This window comes from Alligator mississippiensis, chromosome 3 (assembly GCF_030867095.1).
Source record: "Alligator mississippiensis isolate rAllMis1 chromosome 3, rAllMis1, whole genome shotgun sequence".
Taxonomy (NCBI): domain Eukaryota; kingdom Metazoa; phylum Chordata; order Crocodylia; family Alligatoridae; genus Alligator; species Alligator mississippiensis.
In genome coordinates, this window is record NC_081826.1 from 62411955 (window position 1) to 62431483 (window position 19529).

At 46.3% G+C, this 19529-nt stretch overlaps 1 protein-coding gene across 10 annotated transcripts in view; it reads right to left on the reverse strand.

Annotated features, from left to right (window-relative positions):
* The window catches only part of C3H8orf34 (chromosome 3 C8orf34 homolog), a 545250-nt gene that overhangs the window by 227789 nt on the left and 297932 nt on the right, over positions 1 to 19529 (reverse strand). For 5 of the 10 annotated variants that reach the window (XM_059723999.1, XM_059723998.1, XM_019498590.2 and 2 more), the window contains 2 exons: positions 18708 to 18769; positions 9489 to 16598 (listed from right to left, as the gene is read on the reverse strand). The exons of 2 other annotated variants lie outside the window; for them this stretch is intronic. In XM_059723999.1, the coding sequence (XP_059579982.1) occupies positions 16500 to 16598; positions 18708 to 18769 (161 nt within the window). In that variant the 3' untranslated portion in view covers positions 9489 to 16499. 3 more of the 10 variants (XM_006260932.3, XM_019498592.2, XM_019498591.2) reach the window with 3 other exon arrangements.

Here is a 19529-nt window from a genome sequence, read left to right on the forward strand (position 1 = left end):
CTTCCTTCCCCACAGTCTTACCTACTAGGTGGGGGTGGCAGCACACAGTAGATTTTGGGTTGCTTTTAAATGCCAAAGGTGATATCGTACTTAAAAAGGTTGGAGACCACTACTGTAGGCTATATGGATATGTACCTGGAAGGAGTCAGTACCAGTTTCTGATCAGTGCTCCATGAACAGTTTCTGTGTTTTAAGTTAAAGACTAATTGGATAAAATACACAGGTAAGTCTACACTAGGGTGGTCAACCTGAAGAATCTGCACCACAAGGGCACAGGCAGCTGCTGTGTGTAGCACACAATCCCCAGGAGCTCAGTAAAAGGAGGCAGCAGAATGGAGGCAGGAAGCAAAGCACTCCATGGAGCAGAGTGGGAGCAGGATGCTGCTGCAAGAGGGAAGTGTTACCATCAAGAGCCAAGCTAAACTTTTCCTGGCCTTGTTGCTGCCACCCAGTTGAGGAGTGTGGAACCTCACTCATCATATAGAACTACAGTGTCTGTGGCAACACGCAAGATAAAACTTGGCTCTTGGTGACATGTACTTGTGTGGGGACTATGCTCCATGTGACCCAAGGCTCAAGTCCTTCTGTCTGCATTCCAGCTCCTCAGAGGCAAACTCTATCAGGCATGGGTGACTGGTGTCTCCTGAGTCTGGGGGAACACCTGCAGAAGTCAGCATTGGCATCAGGGATGGAGCTGACGAGAACCTGCAGAAGTTGGTGGCAGTGGCACTGGGGGCAGAGATGGCGAGCACCTGCAGAAGCCGGCAGGGGTGCGGACAGAGCTGGTGAGCACCTGCAGGAGCCACTGGCAGCATTGGTGGAGCAGGCAAGCACCTGCAGAAGCCACCAGTGGTGGCAGCCGTGGGGATGGCCCTGTCAGAAGAGCACGTGCCCCGCCCCCCCCCCCAGTCACCTATGCTATCAGATACACCTCTGGGGTCAGGGATCAGAGTGGCACTCGGGGAGGGGGTAAAGCTTAACTTGTGTCACACTTACCAAAAAAGTTGTCCACCACTGGTCTACATTGTAGTCATGTTGACTTCAGGGTTGTGTGGAGATATCTGAGCTAGTTTTAAATTAGCCAGCTCAGGTACTACCAATAGTTTATGAAAAGCAGGACAGAGTGGGATAGTTTAGCCTGTTTCTTAACTCATTTAAAGCTTAGTCAGTTGTTTCTACATTACACTGCAGTAACTTCACTGTGTTGTCTCTCTACAGAAATTCATGTTTGCAGAAGAATCGACTTAAACCATGAACCACGCCAGATTGTTATATTACACTGGTCTTGTTCATGTTTTATGAAACATCCATTGGCTCATTGGTTGATCATTTTCATAGATTCAATTTTAAGATTTTGTTCGTGGAAAGCTGCCACAATTACAATTCAGAAAGGAACCTATCTTACTCAAGTAAATTTTGCAAAGAAATTTCTTCCCAATTTCTCTACACACACCTTAGATTCTTGCAGACAGTGACTGTAGTAAGAGAAAGTTATTCAAGCAAAACTGACAAGTGATGTTAATGCTTAAAGTAAGATAACATACAAGTGAGACTATTAATGCTGTAACACTACAGAAGCAGGGATACCTTGAGGTCAGTGGCATGCAGCTCATATAGAAAAATGCAGCTGTGGCATGCAACTCAGATAGGAAAATGCAGTTGGGTAAAACATGCTGTAAATTATAACAAAAACTCTTTAAGAGATGTTTGAAAAAAGGCAATTGCCTGTGGGCAGGCAATGTGCTTTTCCATAAATATTGATTCATTTTCATGGTATGGTTTTTCTAAATGAACACTTCTATAGTAATATATTTTTGGCAGCAAACTACTGTTTAAATATGGGTATATATACTAACTTTACATTATAAAAGCTGAAAAAATATTTAAGTACATTGATAGGGGGAAGATATTCCAACCTCCCTTTTGCATTAAAAGAAGTTTTTTAGGTTTTGTCATTGGCCCGCAATGTATCTTTTATGAAATGCGTAAATCCAATTCATTCTGTGTGGTTAGGAAGAGGCACATTTCTACAGTAGATGATACTGAACTTTTCTTGGAAGATTTTAAGTGCTGTAGAGACAAACCTTGATACTGTAACAAAATGTAACAGTTACAGTAGCTGTATTGGGGAAAAGTAATGCCCAGATGATTTTCAATTCAGTTTAGGTACCAGAGTGGCACAGTTTATCCCATAAGCAGTCAGCAAATGGAAGGTGCTTCCTGAATCCAAAAGGTCAACAGAAAATGTGTAACACTGCCCATAGCTCAAAGGTAAAAACAAATTTATTACACATGCCTTGTGCATAGCATTCCCAGCTGCTATTTATATTCTTAAACCCTATGGATCCAGCTGCTTGTGGCCTATTGTGGCCTATTAAGCCTGTTATGAATCCTTCACAGAGCTCTGTTGACTTTTAAAGCTGCTGCCAGCTTGTTTGCAGCCAGGGTATCAGGTGGCTACCGCCTCTCCCCAATTCCTCTAGTTATCTGCTAGGGTAATAGGACAGACCAAAGTTTCAATCTCTTGTTTGCCAGATACTCTACAGAAAGTATTGTCCATATATCAAAGATCCTGAGGTTGATTAAAACTCATGTCAATTATTTAAGGATTTACTTTCGGTGCTTTAATCATTTCAGGTTTTTCTCCACCAGCATGGGAACTACAAACTTATTCTTTCTTATTTCATGATTCCACCAGATCAGGCTTCATATAATACCATAATGTGTGAAAACGCAATACTGCAGTCTGGCAATACAATTTGAAACTCCAAGTGATGTACTTTTCCTTAATCTGCTTCGTGAATTCCCAGTAGTTTTATGGAAGGTACTTGTCTTTACATTTACAAGGATGGTGACATTTATTCCTTTGCAAAAGACTAAGGCAAAATCTATATTCCACTTAGAAGCATAAGGCTTGCCTTGTCTTTCTACACAAAAGACAAGAGCATCCACCACACCAAGTCTCAACTCTCTAGTCATATGCATCTTTTTAGTTGTTAGTAAGAGCTTTGAGACTCAATAGAACAGATGATCAAAAAAGCAGGCTGGAATCCAATTTCTTTCATGTGTCCAGCCACAACATAACCAGCCAAGTTCTAAGTGAGTATGTAACCTTCGCCCCACTGAAGTTGGTGGGAACTTTGCCACTGAATACAGTGGGGGTCATAATTTCATCCTGAATCTTTACAGTTCATGATTATGCATGAAGCAAAAAGAATAAAGCTTCATGGGCGTGCAATAGAGTGATTGGAAGGAAAAAAAACAAACAGCCCATGTTATGCTTTTACTTGTACAATGGAAAATCTGAAATACAGGTCACTAAGAAAATGAAAATATGGAATGGTGCTATCATTTTCATAGCTCATTTTTTTCTGACTGAATATAATATTGGCACTACAATATATTCCTTTATGTGCATCCATCATCAAACATATTTCAAGTGTACAGGGCATAACTAATCTATGAATAAGGGACAAGCACAAACGCCTAGATCCTACATTAAGCTCCTGATGGTTATACTGAAGCAGGGCTTCAGTCTCTTGCACACAGCCTAAGGTATCAGGCTTGCCAACCCAAGACACATTATTTTTACTGACAGTCTGAAAACTTCTTACCGACAGCTGGACTATTTTACTGACATATGTTTTACATAATATATATATAACATTATGCCAGGGCTGGGTTAAAATAAATTTTTCTTGGGTTGTTAGCCCTGCTTGACTTTAGCAATGGTGTTATATACCCTGCTGCTCCCACTCCAGGGATCCTCTATTTATCCTCACACCCTGATATCCCGCTGGCTGCACCCTGCACTGTGCTGCCCACACTCCAGCTTTGCCCCACTGGCCATACCCTGTCCTGGCACAGACTCAAAAGCAGAACTACTGTCTGTCTAGTCATGAGGTGAGCAGTGTTACAGGTAGACGGGACACAGCAGCAGCACATGGCTGGGTGGGGAGAGTGATACAGAGACTCCCATGAGCCACAAAGTCCTAATAAAAGTTCCTTTCAGGGTGCTGCACTCCCACTCAGACACCAGGTCATGCTGCTCTTCTCTGTCTGTTCTTCAAAACTGCCTCTGGCTTCCTTCTGATGACAGAGTGTCAACCAAGTCCTGGTTATTTAGTCATTTTTAAGGATGGCTTACCTCCCCGCCCCCCCCCCCCTTTTTTTTAACAGATTTTACCAACAGGCTTTTTTAGCCTTGCTTTTTATAGTCTTTCCATACATTTATGGATAATTGGCATGTTATTGGTGCATGAAACAAATATCTCCTAATTAAGAAGGCACTTTAGCTTGCTTATGCCTAAGATAAACCATTATGCACTTCCTTTCACTTATGTCTCCTTCATATATTTAGCGTTTACCTGTATACCTGAGTGAGGGGAAAAAAAAAAGATATCCACACTCTTCAAATGTTCATGACAGAGAATTCATTTTTTTTATTTCTTAAACAAGTTGATGGTGGTTATACTCTATCTTTGTAATACTTGCAAGCAATTTTCATTATACCATTTTGCCTAAAATACAGAAGTTGAGTGTATGTAACTGAAGGCAAAATAAATCTACAAACTGAAACCATGCTTAACAGAATTAGCAGTTAAATGAAATTAATAAATGTAGTCATCACATCCCTTCATTTCATATCTGTGCACAAGCATGTTTTAAAATTCCAAGCACATAGCATACACCAGTTAGCTTGTATTAAACAGACATTTTGTTTTAGTAATTTATATGGGTAAATAATTTTAATCATATATGTGAAATTCATTTAGTACTTTAATTTTGCATGCATGCTTCATCCTTATTCATATTTCCTATTTTAACATTCTTTGCTTATTTTTTTAAGATCAAAGTAAATAAACTTAGTACAAAGCTATGTGACACAGGAACACCTGCTTCTACTATCCACATACATAACACACTCATTCACTCTCTCCTCCACTGACCTCTCTTTGCAGGTGACTATGAGTGGACAGCTAGCGTTGTGAGATTTGAATGGTACATACTTATTGAGTAAATACTTTAATGTTTATTCATCTAAAAAAGAGTAAAGATTACAAAAATATAAGGAGTAGAAAACCTTAGACAAGTTAAAATACATTACATTTTTAAGCAAAGTTTGTTTTGATCAGGCAGAGCTTAATATATCAAGTTTAGTCCAAGATAACAGGGGTAGAAACTAAACAATATACAGTATAGTAACTGGCCACGTCTACATGAGACACAGACTGTGCAGTAGTCTTGGGCTACTGTGCAGTCAGTGTCACAAAAAACTCATTTGGCAACACTACTGCACAGTAATTCTGGTTACTGCGCAGTCATTTAGTACTTGTTTATACAACTGTTACAAGTGTATACAACTGTTACTGTGCAGTCATTTAGTATTTCTATTAAATGTGCAGCAACAGTCGTTACATGTTTATACAAGTACTAAATGACTGTGCTGTCGATGTCTTGTGTAGGCGTGGCCACTAAGTACTAAAAGGCAACAGTTAACCTTCCCTCCCTAAGGCCACTGTAGCACAGATAGTACTCTGATTCAGCGCATTACATCATCCACACAGAGTAATTCCACTTAAGTATTGTTGATATTATAAAAATAACTTTATTTAAAATTATTATACATAAACTGAAACAAATCTTCAGGTGTAGGTTTGATACTAGTGATTTTGTTTTAATTATGTTATTCTTCAGCATTCTCACTGATTTCACAAACCTGTGGGGAAAAAAAGAACAAGAAAGTAGGGCTGAAAGCACTATATATCCAAATATAGGATGAAAAACATTAATATTTTAAACATTCTTTTTTGTGTAGATTTTTTATTTTCATGTTCAATAGTTAAAATAGTGTATATAATATGTGTACCAAATAACTAGGAATTTCTTTCAAATCACTAAAATATGTAAATAGATAATAATTTAATTGAGTTTACTTATTGTTTGAAAGTGAAAATGAAAATTTTTGTTGTGTTCATTCTAGTAATGAACTATAAAAAGTGTGCACTGTTAAAAGCATTCGATGCATTGATTAATAGTGGCTAATTGGAGATGTCAGACAGCAATGCTTCTATTCCTGACTGAATGAGCAATACCAACTTGAAATTTGAAGTAAGGCTTCCACAGAGTCGCATAAGTTCTTGAAATGTTGATATTTGTTTTCAGCAAACATTTTGCCAGAAACAATTACCCTAAATATTCACAGAAAGTAAAGTTGCATCTAATCCTGCAACTGGATAGCCTACTATATTTACAGCGTCCAGCTCTTAAAGGGATATGAAGACACCAAACCCAAATTTGCTTGTAAGCTTGAGCAAATATTCCATTCTAGGAGTTTTCACCTGGATCTTCTAAGCACAACAAAACCTTAAAAATACACCACATTTATTACATTCTTTGGAGCATGTAAATACACTATACTTCTTTAAAAAGCCAAGGAAAGGCCAAAGGAACAACTATGCTGGGTGGAGGTAACTAACAACATAGGTTACTTAGGAATAAGTTTCCCTGAGACAGATGCTGGGTCTGAATTTTATACATTATTTGTAGCAGCTTTGTACATCAGTATTCAACAGATAGTAAACATGGTGACAGAATGAATATCATCAGAACAGAAAAAATGCCTGTGAAATACGAACTATAGTCTTACCATGTGCTACCACTATATTCAGTGTTCCTCAGTCATGCATTAGCTTTAGCAACTCCTTTCTTTAGACAGATTTAATTTCTCATTGATTCAAGCATTTAGGGGTACACCAATAGAGATTTTTTTGGTCGATACCAATGGCCGATTTTTAACGAGCCATATCAGCCAATACTGATCCAATTCCAATATGCAGCCCTGAGCATGGAGAGCAGCATCCAGCTGGTAAGTCTGTTGTGGGGGAATGGGTGGGCGGTGGGAAGGGGGGACAGTTTGAGATGAGACCCCCATGGTAAGGGAGGGAGTGAGGGAGTGGGGCTGGCTCTGGGGCAGGTGCTGCACAGCCGGGATGGGGCACAGGATAGAGCCATGGCTTGTCTGGTGGACACAGTGGGGGGCAGCTCCCACTGCTGCATATACCCTGGGAGGGCAGAGGGGGCATGTGCCCCCAGATCTGTGTGCAGGTCAAGAGCAGGCTGCCACTGCAGGCTGGGGCCAGGATAGCACTGGGTTCTTCCTGGCAAGAGGCTGGGCTGGGCTACACTCAGGGCGAGTGGCAGTGGCAATAGGAGGGAGCTACAGAGAATTTTCAGGTGGTTGCAGCCCGCCTCTAGTCCCCCATCCCAGTGCCACACTGCCCACCCTGAGCACAGCTGGCTCAGCCCCACCACCAGGAAGAACCCGGCGGCACCCCCAGCCCCAGCCTGCAGTGGCAGCCCACCTGTACCCTGCACAGATCCAGGGGCACATGACTCGCCATGCCCTCCCGGGGTGTGTGCAGCAATGGGAGCTGCCACTCCTGCCCCCCCTCCCCCCCGGACAAGCTGCAGCTCCCTCCCGTGTCCTGCCTTGGCTGTGCAGCCCATGCTCCTGCCCCAGCCCCAGCCCCACTCCCTCCCTCACTGCGGGGGGCTCCCCATGCTCCTTCCCTCCCTCCTCCCCCCTTCCCCCACAACAACCTGACCAGCCTGACCCAGCTGCTCTCCATGCTGCTGAGCTGTGCTCCTGGCAGCCTGCATGCTGCACCACAGCTGCACAGCCATGGGGCATTTATACATTATTGGCCACAACCGATAAAAAAAGCTGATGGACAATACTCTCAATTTTCCTCATATTGGTGCAGATCTGATATGGGACCGATGTATTGGTGCACCTCTACAGGCATTATCACTATTTGAATTTTATGTAACAAACTACGTATAGGGAAAACACAGCAAATATGTTAGAGTTTGATTTACTTAGGCATTTTTCTCATAACTACCACCCACAAAAGCGCCAGGGACTATGATCTTCTTTGCTGTGAAGGGAAACAGGATCATAGCCACAGAACGCATTTCATGTCTTCCCACTTTCCTTCCATTGTGGAACACATGATTGTTCAACCAGATTCCTATGAATTCTCACCATTAGACATGACATTAACATGGTGGCTAGAAGTAGGCATTGGAACTAGTCCTTAAAGATTGTAGGAGGTTTGAGCTGTGGGTCTGAGAGGTGGGAATGTGTTGGAAGGTGCCAAATGCCCCAGCAGTACCCACATACATGGCCTAGCTTGTGACTCAGTTTCCAGCCAGTGGTATGTCTCCAATGCTTGAGTCCCTTACCACTGTACTCATCTCTACACATCCCCTCTTACCTCCCACTGCACCCATACACAGAAGAGGGACAGAGTGCATTTTTTGTTGCATTTCCCATCCTCCCACTCCTCTTTGCTCCTGTTCCCAGCCCTTTTATCTAACCTTCTCAGCACTCACTCAGACTTCTGCATTAACTTAACCCCACTTCCCACATTTCCATAGGGATCCAAGAAATCTAGGTGAATTGGCAGCCCTCTTACATAAGCTTTTGTTTAGTAGGGGTGTGTGAAATGGGCCCTATTCAATTTGGCCCGAATCAGGGACCGTGATTTGAGCTGTTGATTTGGATCACTGTCCCCAATTCGATTCGGCCAAATCTGAATCTGACGATTCGATGCTGATTCAGTGAATCAGTGATTCGGACACAGGCACAGCTTTAAAGGTTTTTTCTACATACCTTGAGGTAGCAGTGCAGCTTGTGACCACTGTGGTGCTGAGATGAATGGAGCATCCCACAGCAGCACGGGGGGGTTCTCCAGCGTGCTCGTCAGCAAACCTGGAAGTGGACTGGAAGCACTTCCGGTCCACTTCCAGGTCTGCCAGGGAGCGCACTGGGGGCCCCTCCTGTGCCCCCTGGCCCAGCAATTGGCCTGGGACCATGGGTGCACTCCCAGACCCAGGAGGCACCAGTCACCGAGCCAGGGAGGCATGGGGGGAGAGGGTCCAACACACTCCCCAGTGGACCCGGAAGTGCTTCTGGTCCACTTCTGGGTCTGTTGCCAAGTGTGCTGGGGAACCCACTGTGCTTCTGTGAGATGCTTCATGTGCCCCAGCACTGCAGCAATCATGAGCCCCTGCTACCTAGAGGTATGTAGAAAGAACTTTCAAAGCTGTCTCTATGTCTGAATCACTGAATTAAAGGGTCCTCTGATTCAATTCAGATTCAGCAATTCAGCCAGTGAATAGGGCCAAATCTCTGCCAAATCAAATCAGGGACCAAAGATTCGCACAGCCCTAGTGTTTAAGATTATGAAAAAATGTAAAGTACCTAGAAGGGATAAAATGAACTTCTAATAGACAATGCTGGATTCTAAATTGATTGTAAAGACTTGTTTGATATTTTGGACAGTTCATAGAAAATACTTCTTACTCATTTACAATGGGCCCGTCTACATGAGATGCTTACCTGTGTAGTACTGTAGTTTACTGCACAGTAAGTACATGCCTCTCCATGTGCACATGCTTCCTGAACAATAAAAACCCTTAAATGCAAATACAGATATCAGATTTACTCCCAATTAGTTACTGCACAGTAATGCATGTGTAGATGCACAGTAACACACGTGTAGATGCAAGCCAGCATCAGCCCTGTTACTAGGGAGTCAGCCAGAGGCTAGGCCCAGGGCTTCAGGCTAGGAGCCTCTTCTGCTCCAGGGCTGGGCTTCCTCTATGGCACTCACAGCTGCCAGGCCATGCTGTCCAGGCCTGGAGGTTGCTGCAAGCTTCAGCCAGACCTACCAGCCCCCCTAGGCCCAGATATAGGCAGCTTCTGGCTGCAGGGGCCAGCTCCAACTGCCTGCAGCCAACTCTCAGCAGTCTGCCCTGAGCCTGCAAGTGCTGTGGGGCATTGCCTCTGCCATGCAGCTGCCAGTTCCACACTGGGCCCCTGCGCTGGGTGCTGCAGGCAGCTACCCAGGACCATCAGCACAGGTACAGCCACAAGGAGGCCCAGAGAGCTGGCATGGGATCCCCAGTGGCATCCTCCTTACTAGCACCCATGCCCATGCCCGCCACTTGGGGCCCCAACTGGTTGCAGGAGGAGACTGGTGACCTTGTGGCACTGTGGGGTGAACAAAGGTGCAGCACCAGTGTGAGAGGGGTGGGCTCTCCAATTCCCATGTCTATGAGTGGCTGTCAGCCTGGATACAGCAGTTTAGGCACAACCAGTCAGCACAGTAGTGCCACATAAAGGTCAAGGCCTTGAGGACACAGTAGGTTTCCATCACCGACCACAGTTGTTGGCTGGGGAATACCCATAAGTCCATACCCTTTATGTAGCAACTGATGGGCAACCACATGCCCTGGGACCCAGGCTGCAGCTGTGTTGTCTACAACAGCGTGGGCAGCCTGCCCAAGCTCCCACTCTGGGCTGGAACCTGCAGCAACACATCACCTTGGGAGGGCCCCTTGGGCATCCAGCAGCACATCCTACTGAGCTCCCCAGCTGTATTTTCCACCAGCAGCTCAGGGAGTCTGGGCCAGTGCCTGCTGTGCCAGCTCCACAGCCCCAGTCCCTGCAAGGCACGGCCAGCCATGACACCACTGGCCACAAACAGTGCTAGCTCCTCCCTGGACAAGGTCCCCAGCCAGGCACCTGCCTGCTGTGCCCCAACATCTGATGATACCACCTGAAGCTACATGCCATCACCAACAGCCAGGACAGAGCAGAGTCACCAGCCATTTCAGCCCCAGCCATGATAAGGCCTACACCAGGGAGAGGATCCTCCCTGGCCCAGCCCCTGCCCCACCTCTATGTCCAGCCTCCCACACCCTTGGCTCCTAGGTTCTCCCCCCACAGCCTGCAGGGAAGCGGGAGACAGTGCAAAACTTTATGGAGCTGTCCATGCCCCTGCAGGTAGGTGGGCACAGGTCTCTCACATACCAAGGAACACGTTGAAGTTGGCAGCAATGTCCTCCTCAGCTGCAAGGGGCAAGGTCATGTAGTGCAACCACAGCTAGCCCTCAGGGCAGTGGCAAAAGTTGCAGGGCAGCCCGGGCTTGCTCCCCATGCCATTGTAGCTCAGGGCTCTATGTCAGGTGTGCAAGTTTGTCCTGGGCACCAGCAGGGTGTAGTGGGTCAGGCGCCCCTCAGTTTATGCAAACAGCTTCTTGTATAGGACCCACGACATGCATCAGGGGCACTCTTGGGGCACAGCAGTGATATGGGGGTGGGGGTTGGCCTTGGGGCACCTCCTTGGAGAGGCCCTTGTAGTGAGGGTCGAGATGTGGGCAGCTCCTCATCCCAGTCATCAGGGAGCCCCATGTCCCTCAAGTCCAGCTGCTGTAGGCTGGGCAATAGCAGAGGATACAGACTGGCCTGCAGGAGGAGGGGGGCAGTAGAGTCTAGAGCCATGGCAAGAGGTGCTGCCAGAAGCCTGCCCTCTCCTGGCCTGGGAATGGGGCAGGGAGGCAGGCTGTCTGTGGCCAGCACCCAGCAGCCCACCAGCCCCAAGCGAACAAGCAGGGACAAAGGACTCAGTCAACAGACACCTGGGCCCAGGTTTGCCCAGCCAATTTACCATGATTTCTGAGTACCCATGCACTCCTGACCCTCAATCTGAGGCTGTCCAGGGCACAGCCCCGGTACAAAACATCATATCTCTGAAATGTTGCAAACTTACATAAAGAATTGCTCCACAGGGCCTGCAGATGCATGCGGGGGAGAGGCTACACTTGGCAGCTGGGATGCAGCCTCAGGGTCACCACTGACCACAGCCAGGGCCCTGTGGCAGTGCTAGATCTACCCAACAAGGACCTTGACCCTCCTCCTGGATCACCTGGAGATGATCCTCATGGCGTCAGAGCACCAGCTGGTGGATGCTCGGGCCTGGTAGGTGGAAAACGTAGGCTGTCAGGACAGGTGGCAGAGCAGAGGATGTTGCCTGCAAGCACACACAGGATTGGGTGGACAGGGAGTTCTGGGCATAGGTCCTGGTCCTGAAGCATGAACAGGTGGAAGCACTGCAGAAGTAGAATGCCATCCTGGCCTTGGCAGTGCAGGCCATGGACAATGACTGCTGGATGCTGAACACCATTCTGGCCCTGGAGCTCACCTTTGTGCCACCCGCTGCCTGGCACCTGACCCTAGCCCTGCCTGCCCCTGGCAGCCACCCACCACCCAGCAACAGGCCCCCACCTGGGCCTGGGAGGATCTTCTGCACCACCCCCAGCAGCCAGGATCCCATAGCCCAGCCCCTGCCTCAGGTCTGGCACCACCTAGCCCCCCTGCTTGGGTCCAGGCCTGCCGCTTGCCTTCACTCCAAGCAGGTGCAAAGCCAGAGCTGCCTGCAGTGGGACCAGAACTGCATGTCAGCCCTGCTGACCCTGCCACCACCTGCTGGAGGAGAAGCCTCCCCCACCAGGGGAGCACTGGGGGCTGTTGCCCTTGGGCAAGCCCTGCACCCACCACACTCGCTGTTATTTGTGCACCCATGAGCGAAGAGCCAAATGCTGGGGTACTGGCTGCCTGTCCCTTGGCTCTACCCTCTAGGTGTCTCCACCCCCCTGACTCCCCACCCTGGGATGGCCCACAAAGGACACTGTACACAGTTTTCATGGGGAAGAAAGTTTTTTTATTGTTTGTGGGTGGGGTGGGTGGTGGATAGGCTCTGTTTGTTGGGGAGAGAAGGGGGAGGGAGGATCTGTTGGGGAGGGAAGGGGGCTCTGGTTGATGTAAGGAAAATAAAAACTTGTTCTTGTGAGATGTGTCTGCAGTGAGCATGGTACTGGGGGTGAGCAGAGGGGGTGGGAGGGTCAGTGGGCAGTGGTGCAGGAAGGCTAGAGTGGGGAGTGCTGGAGGAGGTGGTTGGCCAGTGCCTCCCATACCTGGTGCCCTGGCCCCTGCTGACAGGTATGCAGCTTTCCTGAGGCCTTTTGGGAATGGGTGGGGGGGGCACCGCCACTGCCACTGCAGTTGATGCTTCTACGCCAAGTGTCTTCTGCACACTGTGCCTCCTCTGTCCAGGCCTCGTGGAAGAGATTCCCTTGGGTCTTGCAGATGTTATGCAGCACAAAGGCTTCTTCAGGCATTCAAAGGTGCACTCCACTAGGGCATGGGTCCGAACCAGGCATGAGTTAGTGAGCCTAGCAGGGGTCCAGGTGGCTAGTATAGGGCTGCATGAGCCAGGACAGAAGTGGGTAGATGGGGTTCCCAATAAGGAGCAGTGGGATGGCCATGGCACCCAGCTGCAGGTCTGGTACCCCCAGCAAAAAGTGCCCACTATCCACTAGAGACAACAGGCCAGAGTTCCTGAAGACACAGGCATTGTGGGCACTACCCACCCAGCTATTGCTCATGTGCATGAAGGCCCGACAGTGGTCCACAATGGCCTGGAGCACCACGGAGTGAAATCCCCTGGGGCGGGCAGGTGATGGGGATGTGGGCCCTTCCCAAGGCCCCAGTACACTAGGGGAATGCCAGGACATGGAACCCCACCACCACTGCCAAGGGGTCATGCACATGGAGCATGGTGTCCCCCAGCATGTCCTGGAGAGAGCTGCACACTTCCACGACAGTGTTCCTAGTGGTTGCCTTGGCCTTGCCCATGTCCAACAGGTGACCAACATATCACAGGTTGGCAGTCGTGGCTAACTTGAGGAGAGTGAGAGCCAGCCAGGTGTCTGTGGAGAGGGGCAGTTGCATAGCAGTGTTCTGCTGCTCCAGGTGTGGACAGAGCTGCACCAGGAGATCCTGAAGGGTGGCTCAGGTCATCTTGAACATCTCCAGCCACTGCTCATCATTCCAGGTATGCTGGATGATGTGCAGCCATCAGTCCTGGCTGGCCTGGTGGGCCCAGAGGTGGTGGGACTGGAGGCCCAGGAGGGTGACGGCAGCCTCAGCAGTTGCAACCCAGAGCCCACTGTTGGCATCCCTGCCAGGGTCCAGTCAGGCAGAAGGGGTTAAGGTGACAGATATGGGATGATGTGGTGGCCTGGCAAGTAGTTGCTGCATGTGGGGCAACCAGGGGGGGCAAGATGGCTGTGGTCCAGGTGGCGGTCAGCATGGTAGGCCAGCAGGGCTAGTGTGCCAGCCAGCAGGAGCCCAGAGCACTGGTCATCTCTGCCAGGAGCAGGGGCCAGAGCAGCCATGGTGTAGGGAGGTAGAGGCAGCAAGGAGAGCACTGCCACATGCTGTCCCTGTGCTGGGCATGCTGCTTCTGGCCAGGGATGTGGCTGGCCAGAGCCAGAGAGCAGGGCTGCCTTTTGAAGAGGCCTGGCTGCTGCAGCTGGAGCCTTTAGCTACCTGCTAGAGGCAACAGGGCCCACTGTAGGGCCCTGGGAAGCGGGAGCAGATTAACAGCAAATCTGTTCCCACTTCCCTGCACATGTAGATGCTTGCCCGGCACCATTTACCCATGAGAAATTTACTTACAAGCAAACTGGTGCTGCAGCAAATGCATGTGTAGATGAACCCAATAAGAGGTAAAAGTAAGGAATTGTTAAGGTATATAAAGAATAGAAGACAATGTTATTCAAAGGTCATTACATTAAGATATAACCTTACCTGCAATTCCATGGTCACTTCTTGTCATCCTATCTCAAAGAGGATAGAACATTTCTGGATGGGGCCCAGAGCTGAATGCTGAAAGTTAGTAGAGGCATGGAAGCCCTTCCATATAAGGAGAGACAGGAAAGACTGGGGCTGCTCAGTTTACATAGAAGAAAGAAGTTCATGATGTACAATATACAAAATAAAGAACATAAATTTAAATAGCTAGAATAAGAATAATGAACAATGTATGTAAAATAAGGAATGGCAGAAAGAAGGTGAATTTGGGATTCCTACATGGTGTTCAATGTAATGGAAAAAATATATAAGAGAGAAGTTACATTTCTCCTATCTACAATTGTAGATTTCTACAATCTACAATGCATATTTATCTTGTGGAATTTGCAGCTCCAAAAAAAAAAAAAAAAAAAAAAAAAAGAATCATTAAGGTCAAGCATTTAGCAAGTTTAGGAATAGAATGACCATTATGTCAAGTCCTGTATTACTTGTCTTGCAGAATTGTTACATGTTCAGCAAACAGCAGATACCTTTGTTAGTATGCAACAGGTTACTCAGTCAGAAAGGAGTTTTAGAAGGGACTTGATTAGAAAAAATAATCTGAGCATTGATGCTTTGATTTTCTAATAGAAGAGAGAAAAGTAATAAGTTAAGTGTTGTCAACTAAATAGCTATGAATCTAGCTCTATGGATTTATACTATAATAAACCAGTATGAGTAATTCTGAAGCCACTGAGGTCACACTAGTATAAAAACAATCTGAGACCACAATGTGGCCCTAAATGTATAAAGCACCATTCAAGCTTTAATTAATCATTTCTTCAATTTATCTTTTTAATGCTTACAGTACTTGAAATGCTTTCTACATACTAAGTGTTACATATGTTAGTACCGCATACTGAGAGAATTATTGATGGCCTTATGGTCGATCAATATATAATTGGTAGAAAGACTATAGTTCGAGAGTATCTAGCCCCTAAACCCTAAGAACCTGCCCACTAACATGTATGTGACTTAAGGCAAAGGTTGTTAACAGTTTTTAAAAAAAACCTTTTTTAAAGTTTATGTACATGTAAGCATACAACACCCATACTTTTCCCCCCCATAAATTTAAGCTATTCCATTGAATGCTCAGAGGAGATTTCATATCATTGAGCTGGTATAATTATAAGGCTTGTAGAGTGTACTATATGGCTGTGGAAGAGGTTTTAAAGTGTTAAGGGTATAGTGTATTATGCATCACAGGAAAAAAATGTTATTTTTCATGAGCTGTTCACCTTCAGGTCATTTCTGTACTCTGGAAACATATTAAGTATTTACATTTGTCCTGATTTCTGTAGGAACGTGTTTTCTATGTTGAATCAATCACCTAGCCACAGAGCCAAAATCTGTTTAAGGATTTAGGCAGTGTAGAATGCTGCACTTCCCACCAGATTCTCCCTGGTCTTGCACAGTATGAAGTTATTTACACCTGTGTAAAGTGAGTGTAAATTAGGAGTACAAGGATGCCATTCTCAATTAATAGCATTTTGTACTCTCTTGGTACACTGATAAAAACTAATGAAAAATTAAGAATATGTGACAGTTAAAGATAAGATAAAATGTATTATGATACTACAATATTCTTTCTGACTGGGGTGAGGACACTAACCTATCCTGATGCCAGCATGTTAGTTATAGTATAAGAACCAGGAAAATTAGATAGGGCTCGCTGTTTGCTCTGTTTTGGTAACAGTTGATTTAATTAAGATTTGATGGAAAACTAGATGCATTTTATGAACAGTTCAGCAACATTTGCTGACCCTTCAAACTATTAGTGATTTAAGCTGATATAAATTAGTAGAACATTTTAGTTCCATTTCTTTTTAGAGTTTATACGAATAATAATCCTGATGTACTTCTCTTGAAAAATGTGCTTTTAGATTAAAGTTTTTTAGATGAATCATTTAATAAATGTTATGAAATAACTTATATTTAAGTAAATTAAGCATGTTTACAGCCCACTCAGAACTGCAATATCACTGAATTTTATTTTTGTGTTTTTCTTCTGAAATAAATACGTTGGGCACAGATAAGTGCAGTCCCCAGGCAACTGAAAAAGATGATAATTGTTGTTATATTTTGAATTTAAATGCACACATTCATTCTTTAGTGGCTTGTAATGAAGTAGATGTCTTAAGACAATAGGATATGATGCTTGGCCAAAAATGTTTCCTAGAAGCTTTGAATTCTACTTGCAAATGTTTCTTTGAAAAAAAAAAAAAAAAAGGATGACCTTTTAAGTTTAACCTAAATGTTAAAGATGGATTCTTTGCTAGCATCAGGGCCTCTATCAGTAATACCTGACTGGGCCATGAATCTGAGTTGTTGCATGTGTCCGTAATCCCTGGCTAATGCAACTGCTCCAGTTCTCTGCAATTGGATTGGCTGCAGAAGTGCCACTCACTCCTTATAGGAAGTACCTGCTACCTCAGGCTGCAGGCATGCCTTCACATAGCCTTAATCTGTTCTGGCAAGCCTTGTGTTCACTGTTCTCTGGTTCCCCAGGCTCCTGACTCAGCTTTCGCTTTCTGTGACCCTGATCTTGGATCTCCCCTGAACCTCAGTGCTGACCCTACTCTCTCTGGTTTCTCCAGCATCCTGACTCAACTTGGCTTCCTTGACTCTGACCTCAGATTTTCCTTGGAACTCAGCAACAGGTTCTCTCACTCCTGGTTCCTGACCTCAGGCTATGTCTCAGACTGTATCTCTTGGATCTCCCCTCTAGGCTCCAGTAACCTGTGCCCCTGCCCCGCTGAACCCAGGTCACTCCTTGTGGCCTACAGCAGGGCTAGCCACCTGCATCCCAGCCAAACCCTCACAGGTAGTATGAGATGATATGCTGCAGCCAACCAGCATGGGACATCTATGTTCTCCTTCTCTAGCCCAGTCGTACATACTTTGGATCAAATGCATTGTAACTGTAATTACTAGGGCTGTGCAAAGCTTTGGTCACTTATTCGATATAGCAGAGATTTGGCTCGATTCAGCGGCCAAAACGCCTAATCCGAATCAAACCAGGAGACCCTTTAATCTCTCTGAATCGAACCAGAACGCTCCGAATCGATTCAGAGAGATTCAATGATTTGGACATAGACACAGCTTTAAATGTTTTTTCTACATACCTCAAGGTACCAGGTGGCTCGTGAATGCTGAGATGGCAGGGCAGATGGAGTGTCCCACAGGAGTGTGGAGGGGTCCCCAGCGTGCTCGGCAGTGGACCCATAAGTGGACCAGAAGTTCTTCCAGTCCACTTCCGGATCCACCGGGAAGAGTGTAGGGGACACGCTCCCCCCACCCCTGCCCTGGTGACTGGTGCCTCCAAGTCTACTGCCAAGTAGACCAAGTCCAAGTCTACTGCCAAGCACGTGGGGGCTCCTCTGCACTCCTATGGGATGCTCCAACCACCCCACCATTGCAGCGTTCATGAGCTGTGCCTGGTACCTTGAGGTATGTAGAAAAAACATCTAAAGCTGTGTCCATGGCCGAATTGCTGATTCTCTGAATCAGCATCGAATCTTCAGATTTGGATTCGGCCAAATCGAAGCGGGACAGTGATCTGAATCAATGAATCATATCTCTGTCCCAAATTTGGGCCAAATCCAAATCGAATACAGCCTGTTTGGCACACCCCTAGTAGGTACCGTGTGGGTGCATTCTTCAGCAAGTATTGTAACACTGCTATCTAACTTATAGTTAGTATTTTGTTAAAATATTTTAAAGCATTCATTTAAATTAACTGTATAACTGCTATTGGCCTTTGGATTTAATAAAAACATTTTAGCAGAATTACTGACTAGGTCATTCCAATTCCAACATTACGTCAGAGAAATATATATATAATGTACTAAAAAGAAATATACAGTTTCCCCCCACCCCACAAATACAGGTACTGTAAAGAAGGGAAGGGTCCCAGGAAAGCCAAACAGTCCCAGTTAGCTGGTTCTAGGGTGGAGGTGGACCCATGCTATGAGTCCAGAGCAGTTTGTGAGCAGTGCTCATAGCTCCAAGCACCTGGTTACAATGGAAAGTCTGTGGCTGGCAAGCAGTTCCAATACTCAAACCAAAAACTACCATTTTTTAGGCTCTCCAAACCCTTATCACTGAAAGTACATCTCCCTTGCCCCTATCCTTATCCCCGCACCAATAAAGATCTACCCACCTGAGGTCCTGTCTTTCCCCGTTGTGTCACAGCATGGCAACAGCAGTGTAACCAGATCCCAACTATGCATGGTTAAAGAATGAGAGAAAGGGCACAGGAAGGGCAGGTCAGTTCAGTCCCCATTCCTCAGCAAGCACTGCAAGCATGTGTGACAGCTGAGGGTCACAGCAGACAGAGCTGGGCCTGGAATGGGGGTGGGGGACAAGTTGCTCAACCTGGTCTTCAGAAGGCAAGAGCTACATCAACTGTGTCTGTGATAATCTCCATGTATTCAGCAGTGAGCTTGTCATATCACATACTAAAGTAACTTTCTGGCTTTATCTGCATGTTGAACAGGAACCCTGATTTCTCTATAGTACCATCATAGAAGTGCTGGCTGAGTCCCTGATATGGGAGAGTAAGTTTCATGACAGTGTCATGGAATACTTTTGGATAACTTCTAAAAGCTCAGACGCACATTGCTGCCCTCTCCCATGGCCACACCATAGTCACCATCGCCTTGCATCATGTGAAAGGCATCACCCCCTCACCCCCCAAGTCTCTCCCCAAAGAATCATATTCCTACAGTGAGGGGGTGGGGGTAGTCAGAGGCCTGCCCTCAGCATCCCAGGAGGCAGGGCAAGGAGGGATGGACCTTGCAGTGCCCTGATTGGGGGCATAAAGAGCAGAAGGCAAAGTAGGGAAAGGGGAAGTGGGGTCGTAGGTTCTGGAACCTGAGTGACTGGGGGCAGGAAGAGCATGAGGGAAATAGGAGTGATTAGACATTTCCTCTCCAAGGGGAAGGGGAGAGTGATGCAAGGTAGACTGCAGCACATGGGGTAC